The 19,946-nt window shown below is 58.4% G+C and overlaps 2 protein-coding genes across 2 annotated transcripts in view; both read right to left on the minus strand.

Annotated features, from left to right (window-relative positions):
- Positions 1-3,829: 3,829 nt before the first annotated feature.
- Positions 3,830-19,022, minus strand: Fads3 (fatty acid desaturase 3). The gene is made up of 12 exons (XM_048361152.1): positions 18,631-19,022; positions 10,110-10,220; positions 9,527-9,724; positions 7,868-7,969; positions 7,617-7,739; positions 7,344-7,404; positions 6,987-7,063; positions 6,527-6,624; positions 6,112-6,208; positions 5,855-5,934; positions 5,564-5,689; positions 3,830-4,142 (listed from the first exon to the last, which is right to left on the minus strand). Exons 1-12 carry the CDS (start codon positions 18,862-18,864, stop codon positions 4,091-4,093), a joined length of 1,359 nt encoding a protein of 452 aa, XP_048217109.1. The 5' UTR covers positions 18,865-19,022; the 3' UTR covers positions 3,830-4,090.
- The window catches only part of Rab3il1 (RAB3A interacting protein like 1), a 29,151-nt gene continuing 26,462 nt past the window's right edge, over positions 17,258-19,946 (minus strand). Inside the window, exon 11 of the transcript XR_007213062.1 lies at positions 17,258-17,270. The gene's annotated coding sequence lies outside the window, so the exon portion shown is untranslated. The remainder of the gene's footprint in view (positions 17,271-19,946) is intronic.

Genomic DNA, 19,946 nt, shown 5'->3' on the forward strand with positions numbered 1-19,946 from the left:
CTGATGCCATCTCAGCCCGGTCACCTGCTCCTACACAAAGGGACAGTCCAGGGCCTAGGTTGGTTTTGCCCCCAGAACCTGGAACAAGTGGGGAAAAATGAGCCAGGGGCACCTCAGTGGCTCGACTTCCTGAGACCGGGTCTTGCTCTGACCAACTGGCTCCGAACGGGCCAGCCCTGGCCAGGTCACACCAAGGGTACCAGGAAAAGAGCCAAGAGGCACAGGGTAGCCAGCACCCCGGGGGTGCTCTGCTCCTTGGAGCCGGATTAGGTAGGGCGGCCCTGGGGGAGGAGAGCCCCATAGCCCTTGGAATGGCCTGGGGGGGGGTGTGGTAGGTGACCCCCTGGGCTTGGAAGCAGGGACACCTCTAACTCACCTAGGCCCTGGGTAGGAACTTGGCCTCTGGGCCATCATTTCTGCCGTTTGGTACTGAAAACCTCCAGCTGCGTCCCCACCAGAGGCTAAAAACCTAGTAGATTCTATCCTTCATCGCTACTGTTTGGCCTGCCCTCGGGTTGGGGCCTGGGACCCCTGGCTGTCCGCATGCCTTGGGACGGGCCTGGCAGCCAGTCCAGGCCCTGTCCGCTGGGAATCTGGGACCCATCAACTGTGCTGGCCAGGGGCTAAGGGAGGGAGAGTGGTAGGGTGGAGGGGAAGGGATGGACTCGTGACTAAGGGATGCCCAGCTATCGGGCTGTCAGGCAAATCTGGATCTAGATCTTGGGGCACCTGGTCCCCCACAACACCCCTCTTGACTTCTGTGATTCCCCCACCAGTCCTTGCTTTGCCCTTGAGCACTGCTGGGGGTCAAGGAGCTGGGGACAGCCATACCTGCTGTCTGCACGAGCCCCTTCCCCCTAGAATTGAGCTGCGACACTCGAATATTCCAGTGGGCAGCTGTTGGCATCTCCTCCCCTGGGCCAGGAGAGAGCCAGAGGCCTGGCTGGAGGCCGGCACCAGTTGAGTCAGGACAGACACATGGGGTTCTGACCCAGTCTGCCTGGCCGTCTTGTCCAATGTCGGGCCCCTTGCTGGAGGCCCTGAAGCTGGCCCGAGAGGTTTGTAAGCCATGTGGGGGAGTGGGGAGGGTTTGGCCATTCAGGACGGAGGAGATAAGCTCTCACCCACAGTGGGGTGAGATAGCCCTATCGGCCTTGTGGTATGGGCACCTGCAGAGTACCCGGCCAAGAGGTGGGGCTGGGTGGAGCTGGAGGCCCAGAGGCTGCCAGACAGCTTCCCCCACTGTCCAATGGGGCACTCTGGAAGGAGGGGTGAGGTAGTGGGGACCGCCCTGCGGCCTGTGCTTGATTCTGCATGCACCTACCAAGGCCTCTAGCAAGGAGTCCCCCAGGGACCCCAGTGCAAATGTCTGAGGTGGGTGGGGCAGCTGTGGATGGAGGCAGGGTTTCTGGGAGCTTCTCTTAACAGGCAGATGGGGAGGGCCAGTCCAGATCCTGGCTGTTACATGGTTTTTGTTGTTTGTTTTCTTGTGTACTGGGGCTTGAACTCAGGACCTAGGCACTGTCTTTGAGCTTTTTTTTTTTTTTTTTGCTTAAGGCTAGCACTCTACCATTTGCACCACAGCTTCACTTCCGGCCTTTTGGGTGGTTCATTGGAGAGAAAGAGTCTCACGGACTTTCCTGACCCTGCTGGCTTCAAACCTCAGTCCTCAAGAGCTCAGCCTCCTGAGCAGCTAGGATGACAGGTGCCCTGCTCAAGTGTTATTTGTATAGGGTTTTACACTTGCTAACCAAAGTGGTTCAACATATAAACGGTCCTTGTCCTCTGCCTCCATCTTCTTGAGACTGAAGGCAGTTTAGTCATCCAGCTCAAGAACAATTGGCAGAGCTAGTGACAGCTGATAAGGTTGATAACAGATAAGGATGGCTAACAGCCGGGTGCCAGTGGCTCCCACCTGTAATTCCAGCTACTCAGGAGGCTAAGATCTGAGGATTGAGGTTCAAAGCTGACCCAGGCAGGAACATATAAGACTCATCTCCAATTAACCACCAGAAAACCGGAAATGGTGCTGTGGCTCAAAGTGGTAGAGCACTGGCCTTGAGCAAAAGAGCTCAGGGACAGAGCCCAGGCCCTGAGTTCAAGCCTCACAACCGACCCCCCCCCCCCCCCGCCACCTACCCAAAAAAGAGCCGATACTGGAAGTGTCACAGTTCCAGGACTCACCATCCATGCTGCCATGAACTGTTGTCTGTCTGTCCACCAGCCACTCCCACATGCTAGGAGGAGCTGGCTCTCATGACCTGGTCACAGGAGACTCAGGTGGGTTGACTGAAAGAACTAAACACACAAGTCATGCTTCTTTCCCCCCCTTAGGTAGTTTTTATTGCTGTTGTTGCTTTCTGTGCAGGAATATAAAAAGGAGACTCCATGTTTCTCAGAGGCCTTTCTCTGTTCTGTTGAGAAACATGGCCTGTCTTGACCAATGTGCTCTGTGATTGCAAAGGAAGAAACCTACGGGAGGTCTATAAACAAGTGAGAGAAATTCTGTTTGCCCAGGGGAGCGTGCACTCCCCTGGGCCACCAGCAGGGGCAGCGTGGAGCACAGCCTGCCCCACGGTGTACAGGCACCCTGGGAGCTCCTAGGGGGCGCTGCAGGCTCAGTGTGCCCCGGGCAGGAGCTTGCATGGGTGTTAGCACCTCCCCAGCCCATCACAGCCACCCACCGCTGGAATTCTGGTGACTGCCTGCCAGGGCGTGGGTCAATGCCCGCTGACCCCTAGCTCCGTGTGCCACCCGGGGTCAGGACTTGGCGAGGCGGTGGCAGGAGGCGACTCCCCCGGAGGGAACAGGCTGTGCAGGGGCTCTGTACCCGGGGTTTATTTCCTCTGCCCTTCCCTTGTTCTCTCCTTTCCCCCCCCCCCCTTTTTCTTCCTTTCACCCTCTTTCCTTCCTTGTTTCCTCCCTCTCATCCTTCCTTTCCTTTCCTTCCTTCCTCTCTCCTTGCCTTCCTTCTCTGCTCAACCCAAGTCCTTGAACATGCGAGGCAAGTGCTCTATCTACCCTGAGCTGTACGTCCAATGGCTGTTTTAACAATAATTGTTAAGAATGATTTGGGGACAGGGTCTCGTGAGACTGTCCAGGCCGGCTTCCGCTTCCTGTCTTCCTGACAGTTTTCCGAGTGGTGTGGTTGAGGTTGCACGGGGTGGAGCTGAGGGCCCCTGTGCTCTCCCGGCCCAGGCTAAGGGAAGCAGAATGCCACATCCAGGCTGTCTCCCTGTGAGAGCAGATAGAGTTCGCCGGGCTCTGGGGCCGGGCAAAGCCCTTGCTGGGGGCGTGGCGCTCACCGGCAGGGCACCTGTGTAACCTGGGGTGGCCCAGAGCTCCACCCTCGTGATGTAGACAAACGAAATGAACTGTGTCCCCTGAGAACTGCCCCCCAAATACCCAGCCCTGGCCTTGCTGTTCGTGTTGTCCCGATGGGGAGCCCGAGGCCGGGTGAGCTGGCGGTGATTGTTTAGGGGAAAGCGGCCGGGCTTATTCAGTGCATTAGCGGTGGGCGCCACCAGGCACGGGCTTCACCGCTCCTACCCACCTGCTGTCCCTCCCCACCCCGGGACCCCCGAGGACTCCATTGCGTGCAGGGCTGTAGGACCAGGCACACTGACTTCGCCAGCACCCCCAGATGTGGTCCTCAGCGCCGAAGCCCATGCCCCATGCCTCACCCAGGGGTCCTTGTAAGCGGATACGCGGGGAACGGGGCAGCTCAGTCCCCACTCACCCCCACCACACACATCCAACACCCCCACGTGGGAGGCCGCGGCCAACCCCAGCTTCAGGACCCACACACATTCAACATGGCTCTGTAATATAATATAGAGAGTTGACTTTTATATAAAAATATCAGGTTTCCCCAATTCTGGATCTAGGAAAACATGCTGTCCTTGACAGAAGGGCCTTGCGCGCCCCGCCCCCCTCCACCCCTGGCCCCGTGGCCACCCCAAAGCCAAGGCTATGGGGGTGGGGGGGACAGGAGAGGGTGGGGCTGGTGCCGGCAAGTCTGCCTGGAGGGGCTTGATGGTCCTGGGGCTCAGGTCCCTTTCCCCCTTCTCCACCTGGGTGAGTACTGCCTTCACTGGTGGAGATAGGCATCCAACCAGACATCTCCAGACTTCTTCAGGGACCTGGGAGGAGAAGGCAGGGGTCAGGGCTCTACTGCAAGACGCTACCCCCTCCCCCCTCCCTGTGCCCCTGGGGGGAGGTGGCCGTGGGGCCAGGGAGGGGACGCCAGGCCAGGCACTCATTGGTGGAAGTATGAGCTAGAGTAGCCATGCGGGCAGCCAGGCAAGCCCAGGTCTGAGCCCCACTGGGCCGTGTGAGCCGACACATAGTAAGTACACAGAATCTGTCCATGGGGAGCCTGAAGTCTGTGTGGGGAAGGGAAACCCCGTGCCAGGTGCTTGGATGGGGTGAGCCAAGGGGCTGGGGCTGAGAGGACCAGGCTGGAAGGCTCACCAAGGAGAAGCCCACGTCTGAAACAGCAAGATGGACGGGAGGAGCCCAACATGCAGAGGCTCAGAGGAGGAAGATCCAGGGAGGGGCGGGGCTGTGGCTCTTCTCTCCACCATGTAAACCTGGAGGTCCCCGCCTCGCTCAGTGACTGTCCCACATCCCAGCCCATGCCTACCTTAGGGCCTTTGCAACTGCGGTGCCCTCTGCCTGAAATGTTCTGTCCCAGTGACCAGCTTCCTGCCCCTGCTGACAACTGTGTCCCTCCCTGGCCTTCTTTCTCCTCACCTAGCCCTACCCTAGGATTTCCTGAGGTGTTTGGGGGTGTATGCTGGTCCTAGGCTTTGAACTCTGGGACTGGGCACCGTCCCTGAGATATTGTGCTCAAGAGTCACATCTCCATTTTAGGCCTTTTTATGGTTGGTTGGAGATGATAAGACACTCACGGACTTTCCTGCTCAGGCTGGCTTTGAACTATGATCCTCAGATGTCAGCCTCCTGAGTAGCTAGGAGGACCCACACGAGCCACAGATGCTCAGCCCACCCTAGGTGTTGGTTGCTTTGCCAAAGCAATTCCTACATTTTCACCACTTTTTTCCTTAAGTGCCAATAGTAGTGGAGGTTTGCTCGAACTCGGATCCTTGTACGCTCCCTTAGCTTTTTCTGCTCAAGGTTGGCACAGTACAACTTGGGCCACGGCTCCACTTCCAGCTTTTTTGTTAATTACAGTTAAGAGTCTCACAAACTTTCCTGCCCAGGCTGACTCCAAACCATGTTCCTCAGATCTCAGCCCCCTGAGTAGCTAGGAATACAGACATGAGCCATCAGCACCCTGCCTTTCCTTTCTTTTTCTTCCAAAGCTGCTTGCTGTCCTCCCCCCCCCCCCCAAGAAGCAGTATGCTCACTGGCCCTATACTACCCACTGATGTGTTGGTAGGTGCTCTGTGAATCCTCTGTGTGGATGAGTGGTAGGGGAGGGAAAGAAGGGCTGTGTTGATCTAGAAAGGCCTGGAACACCAGCTCTTGGGGAGGTTCAGGGGCCAGCTGCCTGGGAGGGTGCTGACTGGGGTCAAGTGGAGCCTGGATACAGCCTTACCTGATGATGTCCGCCAGGGCCGTGAAGAAGGGCTTCACCTCATAGTGCAGGCCATGCTTGGCACACAGAGACTTGATCAGCGGGGCCACTTTGTGGTAGTTGTGCCTCGGCATGGTGGGGAAGAGGCTGGGGAGGGTTTGGGGGTGGGGGGAGGTCAGGAATATGCTGACACCTCTCTTCACCTCCCGGGCCCCCCTTCCTACCTCTCCCAGAGTCCCTGGCTAGTCTAGGAGTCTGCCTTGGCTTTCTGGGGAAAGCTGGGAAAGGGGGCCCCTGGGTCACACTACTCACTGGTGCTCAATCTGGTAGTTGAGGTGCCCGCTGAACCAGTCAATGAAGAGCGAGGGCTCCACGTTGCAGGTGGCCGCCAGCTGCCAGGAGGAGGAGGGGCACTGGTGAGGGCGGCTTGCTCTGGCTCTAGGCCGCAGGCCGGGCCTCCCACACGTGGCAGCCCCACCCAGCCGTGCCCACTAGCTCCGAGCTAGAAGCCCCCCCCACCCCCGACATTGTCCAAGCGTGACGCCCACCCGGCCCTCGCTGCTGCCTACCTGGGAGCTGGCCCAGTCCTGGTGCTTCTCGTGGCCGATCTCCTTGGGGATGTGGTTCATCTGCGTGATCCACACGAACCAGTGGCTTTCCAGCACCCTGCAGAGGAAGGCTCGGGTTCTGACCCCGCCAGCCCTCACTGGGCCCAGACCTGGGCCCCAGCTCCCTCGTCCGTAGACTGGGACCGTGAAGTTTTCCCTTCCAGATGTCGACAGAAACGGAACCGATCGTCCTCCAGGAGGCTGAGCCACCTTGCTTAGTTAGGAGTGCCAACGGCCAGCCAGCCCCTGGGCCCTGATTTCCCCGGAGCCACCCAATGCGGTGACACGGTGCCCACTCTGAGAGGGGCAAGTGGAGGCCCGCGTGACCTGCACGCCCCTCCCCCACCCCCGCCCGCCATTCCACAGCTGGCCATACCTGACAGCCACATAGAGAAGCAGCGCCCCGGGGACGCCGTAGAAAGGGACGTAGGTCAGGAAGAAACGAGAATAGAAGCTGGTGGCCCAGAGCAGGTCCTGCGGGGAGGGCAGAGGGCAGGCTGAGCGGCCTCCAGGCGGGCCTGGAGTCTGGGGGAGTGGGGGAGCAGGATCTGGGGCCACCCAGCCTTCTGTTCTCATCGGTCTCAGAGCTCCAGCCAGGTGTGGGCTCTCCCTACGCTTCTGTTTTTTTTTTTTTTCCCCCACTGGATAAATGAACAAGGTCCCAGTCACAACCTCCCAGAGACCCAAGCTCCACCCCCCTCCCCGTGTCCATGCCCCCAGCCACGTGCACGCTTACACCCAGCCACGCCCCCACGGCGTACCCAGGGGCACCCGTCTGCGTTCATGGGCGGACACTGCTGTCCCTGTGGCCCTGCCCATGGCCACGGGTCACTCACCGTCCACTGCATGCACACCAGCATGTATGCCAGGTTTTCCACTTCGAAATTCACCAGGGTGAGCAGAGGGGGGCCAACTGCAAGAAGAGGGCACACAGGAGCAGGGCTGGAGCGCCAGGCGTGCAGCAGGAGGAGGCTGCTTCCTCCAGGAGCGCCCAGCATTACCAATGCGGGACCTGGGCCACGCCCTCATCACCTACAAGGCTAGTCCCCGTCCAGCCATGTCCTGTCCCCTCCCTGGGGGGTACCTCATGGTGCGGAGGTGGCTGAGGCCCCTCAGGACCATGGGGAGGGCTGTGCAGGTTCAGGCATGGCCCCTCCACGCCCCCACCCCGGGAGGAACCAGTGGATACTCACTCAGGAAGAAGTACAGGTGCTGGTGGTTGTAGGGTAGGTATCTGCGTTTCTTCTTGCCATACTGTGGAGACAGGCGGTGGGCTAGGGAAAACAGCCCTGGCGCTGGCCGAGGCCAAAGGCACCCCTAGACTCTAGCAACCGGGCCCTGGCTAGGGAGATGGGGAGGAGGCATGCTGGGCCAGGGGTGGGATAAAGAGCTGGAGGGGGGACCAAGCCTGGGGACAGGGTGGGTGTGACCAGGCAGGCAGCTGCGTCCATGCCCCTCCCCCCCACCTCCACAGATGACTCCCCCATGAGGAAGACAGGCGCCAGGGTCACATCGGGGTCTTTGTTCAAGATGTTGGGTTTGGCGTGGTGCTGGAAGTGGCGGAAATTCCACCAGTGAGCGGAGAAGCCCTGTGGGGAGAGGGAGGCTCAGGTCGTGGACCCACACTGGGTAGCCACACACTTGATAGCCCCAGTCCAGTGCCCCAGCTCAGCACCTGCTGCCCGCCCACCTGCTCACCCACCCACCGCCGCCTCACCTTCAGCTGCCCCATCACAAACTGCTGGGCCAACTGGTTCCAGCGGGACTTCCTGAAGATGGAGGCATGGCCCAGGTCGTGCTGCAGACACCAGCTCTGGGCCTGGGGAAAGAGGGGCGGTCAGGGGCTGGGGGAGGGGGTGGTCAGGGGCTGGGGGAGGGGATGGTCAGGGGCTGGGGAGAGGGTGGTCAGGGGCTGTGGGAGGGGATGGTCAGGGATGGGGGAGGGGTTGGTCAGGGGCTGGGGGAGGGGCCCACGCAGGGACGGCCAAGGATGCCTGCTGCCTGGGCCCTTCCCAGGTCCTTGTGTCTACCCACTGCCGAGGTTCCACTTGGAGCCCCGGCCGATGACACCTCTTTTTACAGACCAGGGCGGGTGAGGCAGGGGTGGAGGAAATTACAAACGTTGAGGTATCAGAAAAACACAGCCCAAAGCCAAGCTTGCCTCCCATCTTCTCCAGGCTTCCTAAGGCCTGCAAGCCTTTCTCCCTGAAGGTAATCTCTTCCTCAAGGTGGGTCATGAAAGCCACAGCCTCTCTTTCCCAAGACCCAGCCACAGGCTTGCAAATCAGACTCTCATTTCCCCATTTGTCTTGGAGCTGGCCATGAATCCTCACGCCTCTTACCAGATAGCAGATCCTAGGACACTCCCACATAGCTGGGAGGAAAGAATGGAAGACTCTGGACAGACAGACCTCGCTAGGTTTCTCTGCCTAGTCTATTTTCATGAGCTCTGGCCCTTTCCATGTAATCATTTATATTACGTTGGATTCATTAACCCAAGCCAGGCAAGGGTAGCTCATGCCTATACTTCAAGCTACTCAGGAGGCTGAGGACTGAGGATCACAGTTCCAAGTCAGCCCAGGCAGGGAAGTCTGTGAGATTCATTTTTTTTTTGCCAGTCCTGGGGCTTGGACTCAGGGCCTGAGCACTGTCCCCGGCTTCTTTTTGCTCAAGGCTAGCACTCTGCCACTTGAGCCACAGCGCCACTTCTGGCCGTTTTCTGTATATATGGTGCTGGGGAATTGAACCCAGGGCCTCATGTAAAGGAGACAAGTACTCTTTGCCACTAGGCTATATCCCTAGCCCTGTGAGATTCTTAACTCCAGTGAACTACCAAAAAAAGCTGGAAGTGAAGCTGTGGCTCAAGTGAGAAAGCACTAGCCTTGAGCAAAAGAGCTCAACGATAGCACCCAGGCCCTGAGTTCAAGCTTTATGACCAGCACAAAGAGAAGGGTGGGGGGACCACTGAGTCTTTAGATCTTCAATCTGTAGGTGCCTGTGTCCTATAAAACTAAGGCAGAAGAAACAATGACGCCAGGCATTTCTCTGGGAACCTGTCATCAGTCATTGGTGGGAACTGGCAAGGACCCTTTAGTAAGGATGATGGGCAGAAAAGAGAGCACCCCATTTCTTCCCTTGCACAAGTCTGACGCAGAACTGTGACCTTCTGCTGTGACCTTCCCCACCCTGTGCTTGCTCAACACTTATTATACAAGGAAGAAACTTGCATAGCTCCATGAGAGCCCAGTGTGACCTACAGGTCACCTTCAGGGCCCTCTGACTATTCTCCTATTTGTTCATTCATTCATTCAGCAGGTATCTCCCCAATGCCCACATGGCTGGGGCCCCGTTGTGTGTTGCTTGGTCCCGGAGTCACCTGGGAGAGAGCCAGGATGAGGGCAGCGAAGGTGCTAGACACCCAGCCGGGGCCCAGGAGGTAGATGAGGAGCCAGGCCAGCACTTCCATGGTCAGGATGTGGCCCAGCAGGAGGGCGAAGAAGACAGGATCCGCCTCAAAGAGTTTCATGTCCTCAGCTGTACGGCGCAGAGTTCGGAAGTCCTTGATCAGCTGGGTCTGCCACAGGAGAGTGTCCAGTCAGCTGAGGAAGCCAGGCCTCTTGTGGTCCCCAGAAGCCCCCAACAGCTCCCCAGAACCTTAGTGACTCCTTCTAGGGCCCAATGCCAGGCCCGAGAATTGTGGACAGGGCGGGATGGGCAGAGGAGGAGCAAGAGTCCACAGCTAGCGTGGAGCTGGGTGACTAACTGATGGCAAGATCTCCCCTGGGGCCTAAAGGCCAGCCAGTGTGATAAACGGGGAGCCGGAGTCAACTCACCATACACCCTCATGGCAGACAAGGCTCGTAGGCCCAGAGAAGGGAAGGGGGCCCCAAGCCAGACCTGGGGCCCTCACCCCCACAGGCCACGGCAGACCAGGGCAAGCCCCTCCAATGCCCCCTCACATTCTGAGGTCCATCCTGGCTAGGCTCTTCCGGTGCCAGTTCTCCGATCAGCAGGGGCTTCAGGAACTTGCGCACAAAGTGGAGATCTTGATGGAAGGCATAGAAGGCATCCTGGAAGAGAGCAGACAGTCAGCTGGACAGACAGATAGACAGACAGCTGGCATCGCACCTGGAAGCCGCCAGCAGAGACAGGGCAAGAAGGGCCATTGAGGGATGGGCAACGCTGACAGACAGCCACACAGAACATCAGCTGTCTGCGCCTGGTGCTAGTGGCTCCACTTGTAATCCTAAGGTGCTGAAGAGGCTGAGATCTGAGAATCACAGTTCAAAGCCACCTCTACCCCCACCCCACCAGAAGAGAAGTCAGTGAGACTCTGACCTCTGATTAATCAGCAAAAAGAAAAAAAAAAAAAGGAAGTGGAAGTGTGGCTCAACTGGTAGAGGGCCAGCCTTGAATGGAAAAGCTAAGTGAGGGCACAAGGCCCTGAGTTCAAATCTCAGGACTGTGTGTGTGCCCCCCACATGCGTGCACATACGCACGCACGCACGCACGCACACACACACACAAAGGCTAACATTCCTGTGATGATGTTGTCATAGGGCTGGAGGGTAGGTGCAAGGCAAGAGAAAGAAGATAAAGGACAGGGGGATGGGAGGACATAAGAGGCGAGGAGAAAGATTAGGAGCCAGGAGGGAGCAGCCAGCAGTCAGAGTCCACTTGAACTTCACCTGGGCGCTCACTTAGCCCTCCTGATTCCTGCCTGAGGTGGTGTGGGTGCTAGGCCTGGCGCGGGAATTATTCTCACATGACACCGAACCGGGCCCATTACTTGGTCTGGATTTTTATTGTTGCCATAAATTTCAGCAGCTCCTCCCTCTGAGTAGGTGAACACAGCAGGACTGCAGGAACAGAAGCCGGGTGGTGGCCTCGTGTCCTGTTCCCCGGGGGGGGGGGGGGGGGGTGCTGGGAAAGGTCGCTGAGAGGTTTCTGGCTGCTAGAGGGGATGTCTTTGAAGAAGGCTGCTGAAGGACAGGGGCCCTCTATTGTCGTCCCCCCCAACACCCCCCCTCCCACCCCAGAGCCCAGCAGCTCATGTAAAGGTGACATTGCAACAGGTGACACAGCTCTGGTGGCCCATCCGTCATCCTAGCTAGTCAGGAAGCTGCAATCTGAAGATTGTGGTTCGAAGCCAGCCAGGGCCTAAAAGTCTGTGAAACTCCTATCTCCAACTAACTACTCAGAAAAAGCTGGAAGTGGCACCGTGGCTCAAATGGCAGAGCGTTATCCTAGAGCAAAAGAAGCACTCAGGGATAGTGCCCAGACCTTGGGACTCGAGCACTCTACCACTGAAGCCACAACTACTTCCAGCTTTGGGGTGATGATTTTCATGGACTTGCTTTACCCTGGGTCTGGCTTTGAGTCTCAATCCTCAGATCTTAGCCTCCTAAGGAGCTGAGATGATAGGAGAGCCACCGACGCCCTGCTTTACTGTCTATTAACAAACAGAACTGGTAGCAGCGCCTGGTCTGGGTGCCGGAACAGTGGGGGCGCCGCAGGCCCTGGTTTAGAAACCATACCTGCAGAGAGAGACTCACCTAGCATCCTCTTTCCCAATAATTTCCTTACTTCCTGGCCCAGGGCAGCCCAGGGTGGGGGGAGGGGGGGCGGGCACAGGGCTGGAAGTTGCAGCTTCTAGAATAAGGAATGTTGAAGGAGAAAGGAGGAGGGGGGATAGGGCCCCAGGAAGCTGCCCGAGAAGCTGGGGTTGGTCAGGGCAAAGGAGCCACAAGGGAAGACTGGCCTTGGGGCTCTGTTGACCTAATCGCGAAATTCCATTTCCTGGGGTAAGCCAAGGCAAAGAGATTTCAGAGCCCTGCTGCCTCTGGGCTGTTAAGCATTAACTTATTTTTTTTTTCTTTTGTGTCAGAGCTTGAACTCAGGGCCTGGATGCTGTCCTTTAGCTTTTTCATTCGAGGCTGGCATTCTACCACGTGAGCCACAACTCCACTTCCAGCTTTTTGATGGTTAGCTGGAGATAAGGAGTCCCACAGGCTTTCCTGCCCAGGCCTGGCTTCAAACTTCCACCCTCAGATCTCCGCCTGCTGAGTTAGCTGGGATTACAGTGCGGTGCAATGTATCTCAACAAACAATTCTCAGGTGTCCTGTTCAGTGGCATTAAATACAGTCACGTGGTTGAGCAACCGTTACTCTCACTTACTTCCAGAACTTTCTCAAGCTTCCACAGATGAAACCCTGCAGCCCCTATGTTGTGCCGTCCCCTCCCTCAGCCCCCGGCCATGGTCTCTCCACTCTCTCGCCATGAATCCGAGCGCTCCAGGAACCGCATGTAAGTGGCTCAGGCGATGGTTTTGTGCTGGTTCATCTCACTCAGCCGAGTGTCCTGCGGGCCTTCTGCAGTGTGGCCTGGGCCGGAGCTGCCTTTCTTTGAAAGCCGAGCGTGCATGAAGGTGTGCTGCACAGAACCAGGCGCACACAAGAGCAGGTCACACTCGTACACATGATCTAGAGACTCAGGACATAGTCTTGCACACACACACACACACACACACACAGTTACACAATACAGGTCTAAGACTCCCTCCCGTGAAGCAAGCATCTCCCTCTCTTGTCCCCTGGTCTGTGTGGGGCCACTCCCTTGATCTGAGGAACAGAGGGAGTGGGAGGGAGGACAGCCTCTGCCTCCTTTCCCCGGGGCTGATTCTTGTACTAAGAGGACGCAGGGCAGGGCCCACCCAAGGCTCTTTCCAGCTGGGTCTGTCTCTTACAAAGAGACAGTTTCCCCCCCCCCCCGCCCCCGGCAGGCTGGCCAGAAATTTTCAGGGGGGGCAACAGGCCGTTGGGTAGCAGGCTGGGGTCCTGGGGCTGAGGTAGCACTGGGAATGGAGCCTGGGTTCTCATGCCGGAGGAAACCTTGGTGAAGTAGGTTCCTGGACTCTGAGTTCAGGCTGTGTTGGATAGTCCTGGCCGGGGTCACGGAACCAGTCCTTGCTTGACCTCTGCTTAAGGTGGAGGCCCTTAAGAAGAAAGTGAGGCCTCGGGCTGGGGGCTTGCGCCTGGTGATCCTAGGTATTCAAGGGGCTGAGATTTCAGGATCGCCGTTCCCAGTCGGCCTGGGCAAGAAAACCCATGAGACTCTCATCGTCAAATAACCAACAAAAAAGCGGGAGGTGGAGCTGTGACTCAAGACTCAAAGCTCAAAGACAGTGCCGGAGCCCTGACTTCAAGCCCTAGGACCAACACAAAAGAAGAAGGAGAAGAGAGCCAGGCACCAGGGGCTCATGCCTTAGGAGGCTGAGATCAGAGGATTATCAATCAAAACCAGCCTGGGCAGGAAAAGTTCATGCTATTCTTCTCTCCAATTAACCACTAAAAAGCCAGAAATGGAGCTGAACCTCAAGTGGTAGAGGGCCAAAATAAAAAGCTAGGAGAGAGCACCCCAGCCCCGAGCACAAGCTCCGTTGTAGAAAATGAACTATGTCACGTGTGGGCACAGACGCAGGAGGAAACGGGGCAAAGCGAGGGAAGGGGTGACATTGTCCTAAAAGGAAATGGACTTATTGCCTGACTTATGAAATAGCAGCCCCTCTGTACAACAGCTTAATAGCAACGATTACATTTAAGAGGAGGAGGAGGAGGAGGAGGAGGAGGGCAGCAGGAGGGCAGGCAGGCAGGAAGGCTGGTTCACATCTGTAATTCTAGCTGCTCAGGAGGCTGAGAACTGAGGCTGGGGCAGGAAAGTCCTTGAGACTCTCATCTCCAATGAACCACCAGAAAACTGGCTCAAAATGGTAGAGCACTAGCTCAGGGACAGCGCCCAGGCCCTGAGTTCAAGCCCTATGACTGGCCAAAAAAGAAAAAGTGGACCAGACCCATCTCTCCAGAGCCCCACTTGCTAGTGAGAACGTGGGCCTCATTGCCCAGGTTCCAGAGTTGTCACGTCAGAAGTGGGCTTCCCATGTCATCCTAACTGTCAGAAGACAGCTACACCCCTGAGCGGCTAGGCGGGCTGGCTGGAGGTGGGGGTGGAGTGGGGACACAGTGGAGGCAGCCTGCCCACCCAGGGTATAACTCAAGCAGCCATTTAGGACCCACGGAGCCCCAGACAACACCACTCCTGCTCCATCCACTCCGCATTTCCTCATCAGTGAAATGGAGGCCATTAGTGCCCATCTCCAGGCTGCTGGGCGGCCTGAGTCACGGAGGGAAAGCACTTAGAAGGGGCCTGATGGCCAGCAAGGGCCCCATGGCCAAGACCTCATCTGAGTCCCACGGCCCGGATGGGACCCTCAAAGTCAGTGGCTGCAGATCTGTCAGTCATCTCCTGGCTCAGCAGGGGCAGGCAGGAGGGGGAGGCAGGGAGGGCGTTCTGGCCACTGGCCAAAGGATGATGCATGTTCCTGGTGAGCCAGGGCCGACCTAGAATGGGCAGGGCCGCCGGAGCCCAGGTGGTTTGTCTTTACTGGAGGTGGAGGTGGGCACTGGGTTTCCAAGGAAACCCCTAGGAAGTCCCTGCCCCTCTGCTCTTCCCAGATGGAGGAGAAAGCAAGGAAGCCAGGCCCTGCACACCAATGTTCCTTGCCACCGTCCTCCCTGCAAACCATCCCTTCCAGGGGGGAGAAGGGGAGGGGGATGTTCCCTTTTGCAGAAGGGGGAAACCAAGGCACAGCTGAGGAAACTAAGCCAAACGGCGCTGAACAGAGCGCCTCCCATTCCAGCCTTGGAGACGGTGCCCAGCTTACAGGGAAATGCCCCGCAGGAGGCTGCCCTTGCCCCCCAGCACCCCTGGGGTCCAAAGGAAGGGTGGGCGCCTATGGCAAATCCTTCACCCAAGCTTGGCTTCACCCAAGCAGCTCGCCTCTCTGGCACCCTGGCCCTCCCTCCACCGCTGCAGCCCGGCTGTTTTATCCGGAAACCTGAAGCAGCGGGGACACCCTGGGGGAGGAATGGGAACAGCTGTCCCCATACTCAGAGCTCACCAGCATTCCCACCTCTGCACACTGCATTCCTGCCAGTGCCAGACAATCCCAACTCCTCCCCTGCTGGGGCTGGCTAGGGAAAAGAGCCAGGCTAGATGGCAGCACGGGGGGAGGGGGGAATGGTCGATAAAGGCCCAGTGGTCCCAAGACCACCAGTGTGATGAGCAGAAACAGGTCACGTGGGTGGGTGGCTCGGGGGCCTGTTGAATCTTGGATCCTTCCTCCACAGCTCTTGGTGCCTCCTTCTAAAGGACACCAGAGGGTGCTGGGAAAAATCCTCCCCGCCTCTCTCTCTCTATGGGCTTGGTTGCCCATGACAACCAGTCACCCAAGATGAAAGCACTCCTACCCCATTGCACGGATGGGGAGACTGAGACCCAGGGGAATGGTTCCCACCAGTGTCCTCGTGTCCACAGCATCTCTTAATCTTCCTTCCGGGCCACATTCACACTTTGGGGACCAGGTGGATGGTCCCCCATGAGTGGCCTCCCCAAAGGGAAAGCAGGCTCCCACTATCCCTGCTCTTCTCCTGGGGCTGTGCCTTTGTCCTCTCCCTCAGGGATCCGTGTGTGTGTGTGTGTGTGTGTGTGTGTGTGTGTGTGTACTGGGGTTTGAACTCAGGGCCTGACTTTGAACTCAGCCCTGAGCTTTTTCCATTCAAGGCTGGGGCTCTACCACTCGAGCCACAGCTCCACTTCTGGCTTTTTTGGTGATTAACTGGAGGTAAGAGTCTCACCGACTTTCCTGCCTGGGCTGGCTTCGAATCACCATCCTCAGATCTCAGTCTCCCGAGTAGCTAGGATGTCAGGTGTGAGCCACAGGTGCCCAGCTACCTTGAAGGTTTAAAGATTAGCAATGGCAAGTACTGAACTTAGAGCCGAGCACACGGTAGATGCGCCCTGCGGGGCCCCTATGTACTTAGGCTGGCAGTGGTTGGGCCTGGCTCCTGGCTGGCTGGGCGTGTTAGTCTCAGGGTCCTCTGACTCTTACACGGATCTGGCCCAGGGCCCAGAGTGCTCTCCCCAGGGCACTGGGCTTTGTATCCCAGGATGGTCACAGATTGACTTCATGGCACAGGAACTCAGAGCGTTTCCTGGCAGGAAGGTTTCTGTTGGCTGGACATGAGAACAGCTGATGGATGGACGGCCCAGCTGGTGAGAGGGAACTGACACCCCCCCCCCCACCACACACACACCTGAATTCCACGGCCTAGGATGAGGTGCTTGGCATCTGCACTTGATCATAAAGGCAGTTGGGCTGGCCCAGTTCCTAGTATGCCTGTGAAGCCGTCATGAACAAAGCCGGGGGTGTGCTAGACCCAGCCACCTTCCTGTCCCCGTGGCTTGCTTGAGCAGACCAGGTATTTCTGGCAAGTCCAGCCCGGTGTTAGGAGCCATTCCTATTACACAGGATTGGAGCCAGACAATGTTGCCCAGTGTACGCTGCAGTTTGCACGATGCACTCACACCGAGAGGCCACATTTACTACACATCTACAACATGGGCGCCCTAGGGCCAAATAAATCAGGTACATCCTGCCAGCAAGGCCTCTGCTCACCCCACCTGACGAGCGAGGAAACTTAGGCTCCAAGGAGTGGCGTGCCTGGTTCAAGGCCATTCAGAGCCTCCAATGGGAAAGCCAGGACCCAGCCTCAGAGGACAAATTTTTTTTAATAATTAATTTACTTTATTGTTATCATAGAGATGGTGTACAGAGGGTTATAATGACATGAGTCAGGTAATGAGTACGTTTCCTTTCGCCCACTATCTTCTGTTCCCTCGCTCTCTCCCATTCCCTCCCTTCCGTCTCCACCCACAAGTTGTGAAGTCCACTTTGATCAGTGTTCGGTGCCCTCCCCGCAGAAGATATATACATGAATGTATCATACATAAAGAAGGCAAAATCATTTTAAAAAAGAAAAAACATTAGCCAGGTGCCAGTGGCTCCAGCCTGTCATCCTAGCTATTCAGGAGGCTGAGACCGGAGGATCAAGGTTCAAAGCCAGCCCAAGCAGGAAAGTCTTCAGGAGACTCTTATCACCAATTAGTCACTCAAAAAACAACACAAAAGGAAGTGGAGCTGTGCTTCATTTGGTGGCATGCGCAACCTGAGCACAAAGAGGCTCAGGGACAGCGCCCAAGGCCCTGCGTTCAAACCCCACAACTGGCAAAAAAAAAAAAAAAAATTACATAAAATGATATATATCAAAATGAATTCCAAGATATGGAAACAAGAGATCTCTTTCTCTAGCTTTTTAAAAAAATATATAATGGAGCTCACTGGCCGTAAATCAAGGACAATCAAACCATAGGGTTAGGGTCTCAAGCTAAATATAAACTTGAGAATACCACCTGGGAGCCCCTGCCTCCCCAAGCAGGAAAAACAATGGGTAAATAGTCGGTAGCCCCTGCCCTGTGCCCCATCCTGTCCTATGCCGGGGTGACCATCCCTATAGCCTTCCCAGAGCAGCTAGGGCTCAAGGGTGAGGAGCTGCCGCATCAAATGCCTGCCACACCCCAGTAGAACCACACACACACACACACACACAGCCACACCCACAACCACACTCAAATGCATGGGGACACACACATTCCCTGCTCCACATGCTGCTGAGTTCAAGAACCTTCTCAGCAATCCCTCAACATCCTGGGAGGAAGGGAGAGGTCCTGGGGGGTGGGGGGGAGGGGCAGACTCTGCCAAGGTCTTAAAGGCCTAGGGTGGCTAACCTAGAACCCAGGACCTCCAGTTCTCCCTCACTGCTCAAGGCTGGTGCTCTACCACTTGAGCCATGCTTCCACTTCTGGCTTTTTATTTTATTTTATTTTATTTTGCGGGTTAGGTGGAGATAATGAGTCTCTTGGATTTGTCTGCCCAGGCTGGCTTTGAAACAGGAACCTGGGATCTCAGCCTCCTGTGTACTTAGGATTACAGGTGTGTGTGTGTGTGGGTGTGGGTGTGCGTGTGTTTCAAGGTTTATCAGAATTCTTGCTGGTCAAGGACAGAGCAGGATGGCCTCGATCCCTGATGTCCAGATAGGGGCCTGAGGAAGGAGGGGGCTGCTCAAGGGCGGGATCCGGCCGGCCAGTCCTAGGGAGGCCGGCCACACCCCTCCGGATCTAGACAAGACGGGGGGGGGGGGGGGAGTTAGGGATCCGGTCCTGGGGTGACCGACCTTCCTGAGGAGCCCCCCCCAGCCCCCCCCCCGCCAGCCTGGCTGGCCCCATCCTCCCACGTGGAGCGGCCAGCCCAGCGAGGTGAGTCACTGGCCCCGAGAGCGGGGTGACCCCGGGGCCCTGCCCAGCCCTGTCCGGATGCTGGGGACCCCGTCCCGCTCCCCGGGTCCACAGGCCACGGCACGCCCACCGCGGACGGCTCCTTCCCGGGCAGACCCCGGCCGGGACTGACCCCCGTCCCCACCCCCATCCTCATCCCACCCGGGGTCCGGGCGCCGAGGCCCCGCGGCGGCAGGTGGGCGAGGCCCGGCGGCCCGTGCCCGGGGCGCCCGGGGCGCCGGCTCGCTTACCGTGGCGTCCTCGGCGCCGTGGTGGCCGATGAGGCGGCTGCCCCCCGGGTGCCGCTGCGCCCAGCGGCTGATGTCGTAGACGCGGCGCTCGAGCACCAGCCACTGGTCGCCGGGCAGGTGGTGCGGGCGGATCTGCTCCCAGCGCAGCGCGGGCAGCGGCGGCCCCCGAGGCGGCGGCTCCGCCCGGGGCCCCGAGCCGCCCCCGCCGGGCTCCCCGACGCCGCCGCCGCTCATGGCTGCGCGCAGGAGTCCTCGGCGCCGGGGCGTGGGGAGCGGGGGATGCGGCCGGGTCCCCGTGCCGCGCCGCGCCCGGAGGAGGGCGAGGCCGGAGGCTGGAGGCCGGAGGGAGGGAAGGAAGGAGGGAGGGAGGTCGCCTTCCTCCGGGACTCGCTGCTGCTCCGCCGCCGCCGTCGCCGCCGCCGCCGCCGCCGCCCCTGCCGGCCCCGGCCAGCCCCGCCCCGCGCCGCGGCCGCCGTCCCCGCGAGCGTGCGCCTGCCGGCCCGACCCGGCGCGGCCAACTTTTCCCTTCTTATACCCGCGCTGACAGCGCCCGCCGCGCCCCGCAGCGCCCGCCCCGCGCCCCGGGCCCGCGCCCGCGCCGATCCCCATTGGCCGCCCGGGGAGGGCGGGGCCGCCGCCGGCGCTCGCTCCCCGGCGCGCCCCGGGTCCGCGGCCGGCCCCCAGCCGACCCCACCTCACCCCGACGGGGGTCCCCGCGGCACCCTCGGGGACCCCCACCCCCCGGGGGGTCCCCGCGGCACCCTAGGAGGACCCCACCCCCACGGGGCTCCCGGCGCCACCCTTGGAGAACCTCACCCCCACCACCCCCATGGGGGTCCCAGGCGGCACCCTTGGGGACCCCCTCCCCCTCCTCCCTCCCAGTGGGGCCCAAGGCCAGGCTGGGCCTGGGATGCTGCTCCAGGCGCCCCACCTGAAACTTGAAGTCTGGACCACCTCAGACGTGGGGACATGATTTGAGGGTGACTAAACAAAGGGGTTCCCCCCCCCCACATCTGCCGACCTCCGTTGGTGAGGCTGGGAATGTGGCTTAGTGGTAGAGTGCTTTTCTTGCATGCATGAAGGCCTGGGTTCGATTCCTCAGCACCACATACACAGAAAAAGCCAGAAGTGGCTCTGGGGCTCATGTGGTAGAGTGCTAGTCTTGAGCAAAAAGAAGCCAGGGACAGTGCTCAGGCCCTGAGTTCAAGTCCTGGGATTGGCACTGTTCAAACAAAATCCAAGTTCCTCCCTCTTTTTTTTTTTTTTTTTTCTTTTTTGGTGCTGGACTGGAACTCTGGGTCTCACACTCTTGCTTA

This window comes from Perognathus longimembris, chromosome 13, assembly GCF_023159225.1.
Source record: "Perognathus longimembris pacificus isolate PPM17 chromosome 13, ASM2315922v1, whole genome shotgun sequence".
Lineage (NCBI taxonomy): Eukaryota > Metazoa > Chordata > Mammalia > Rodentia > Heteromyidae > Perognathus > Perognathus longimembris.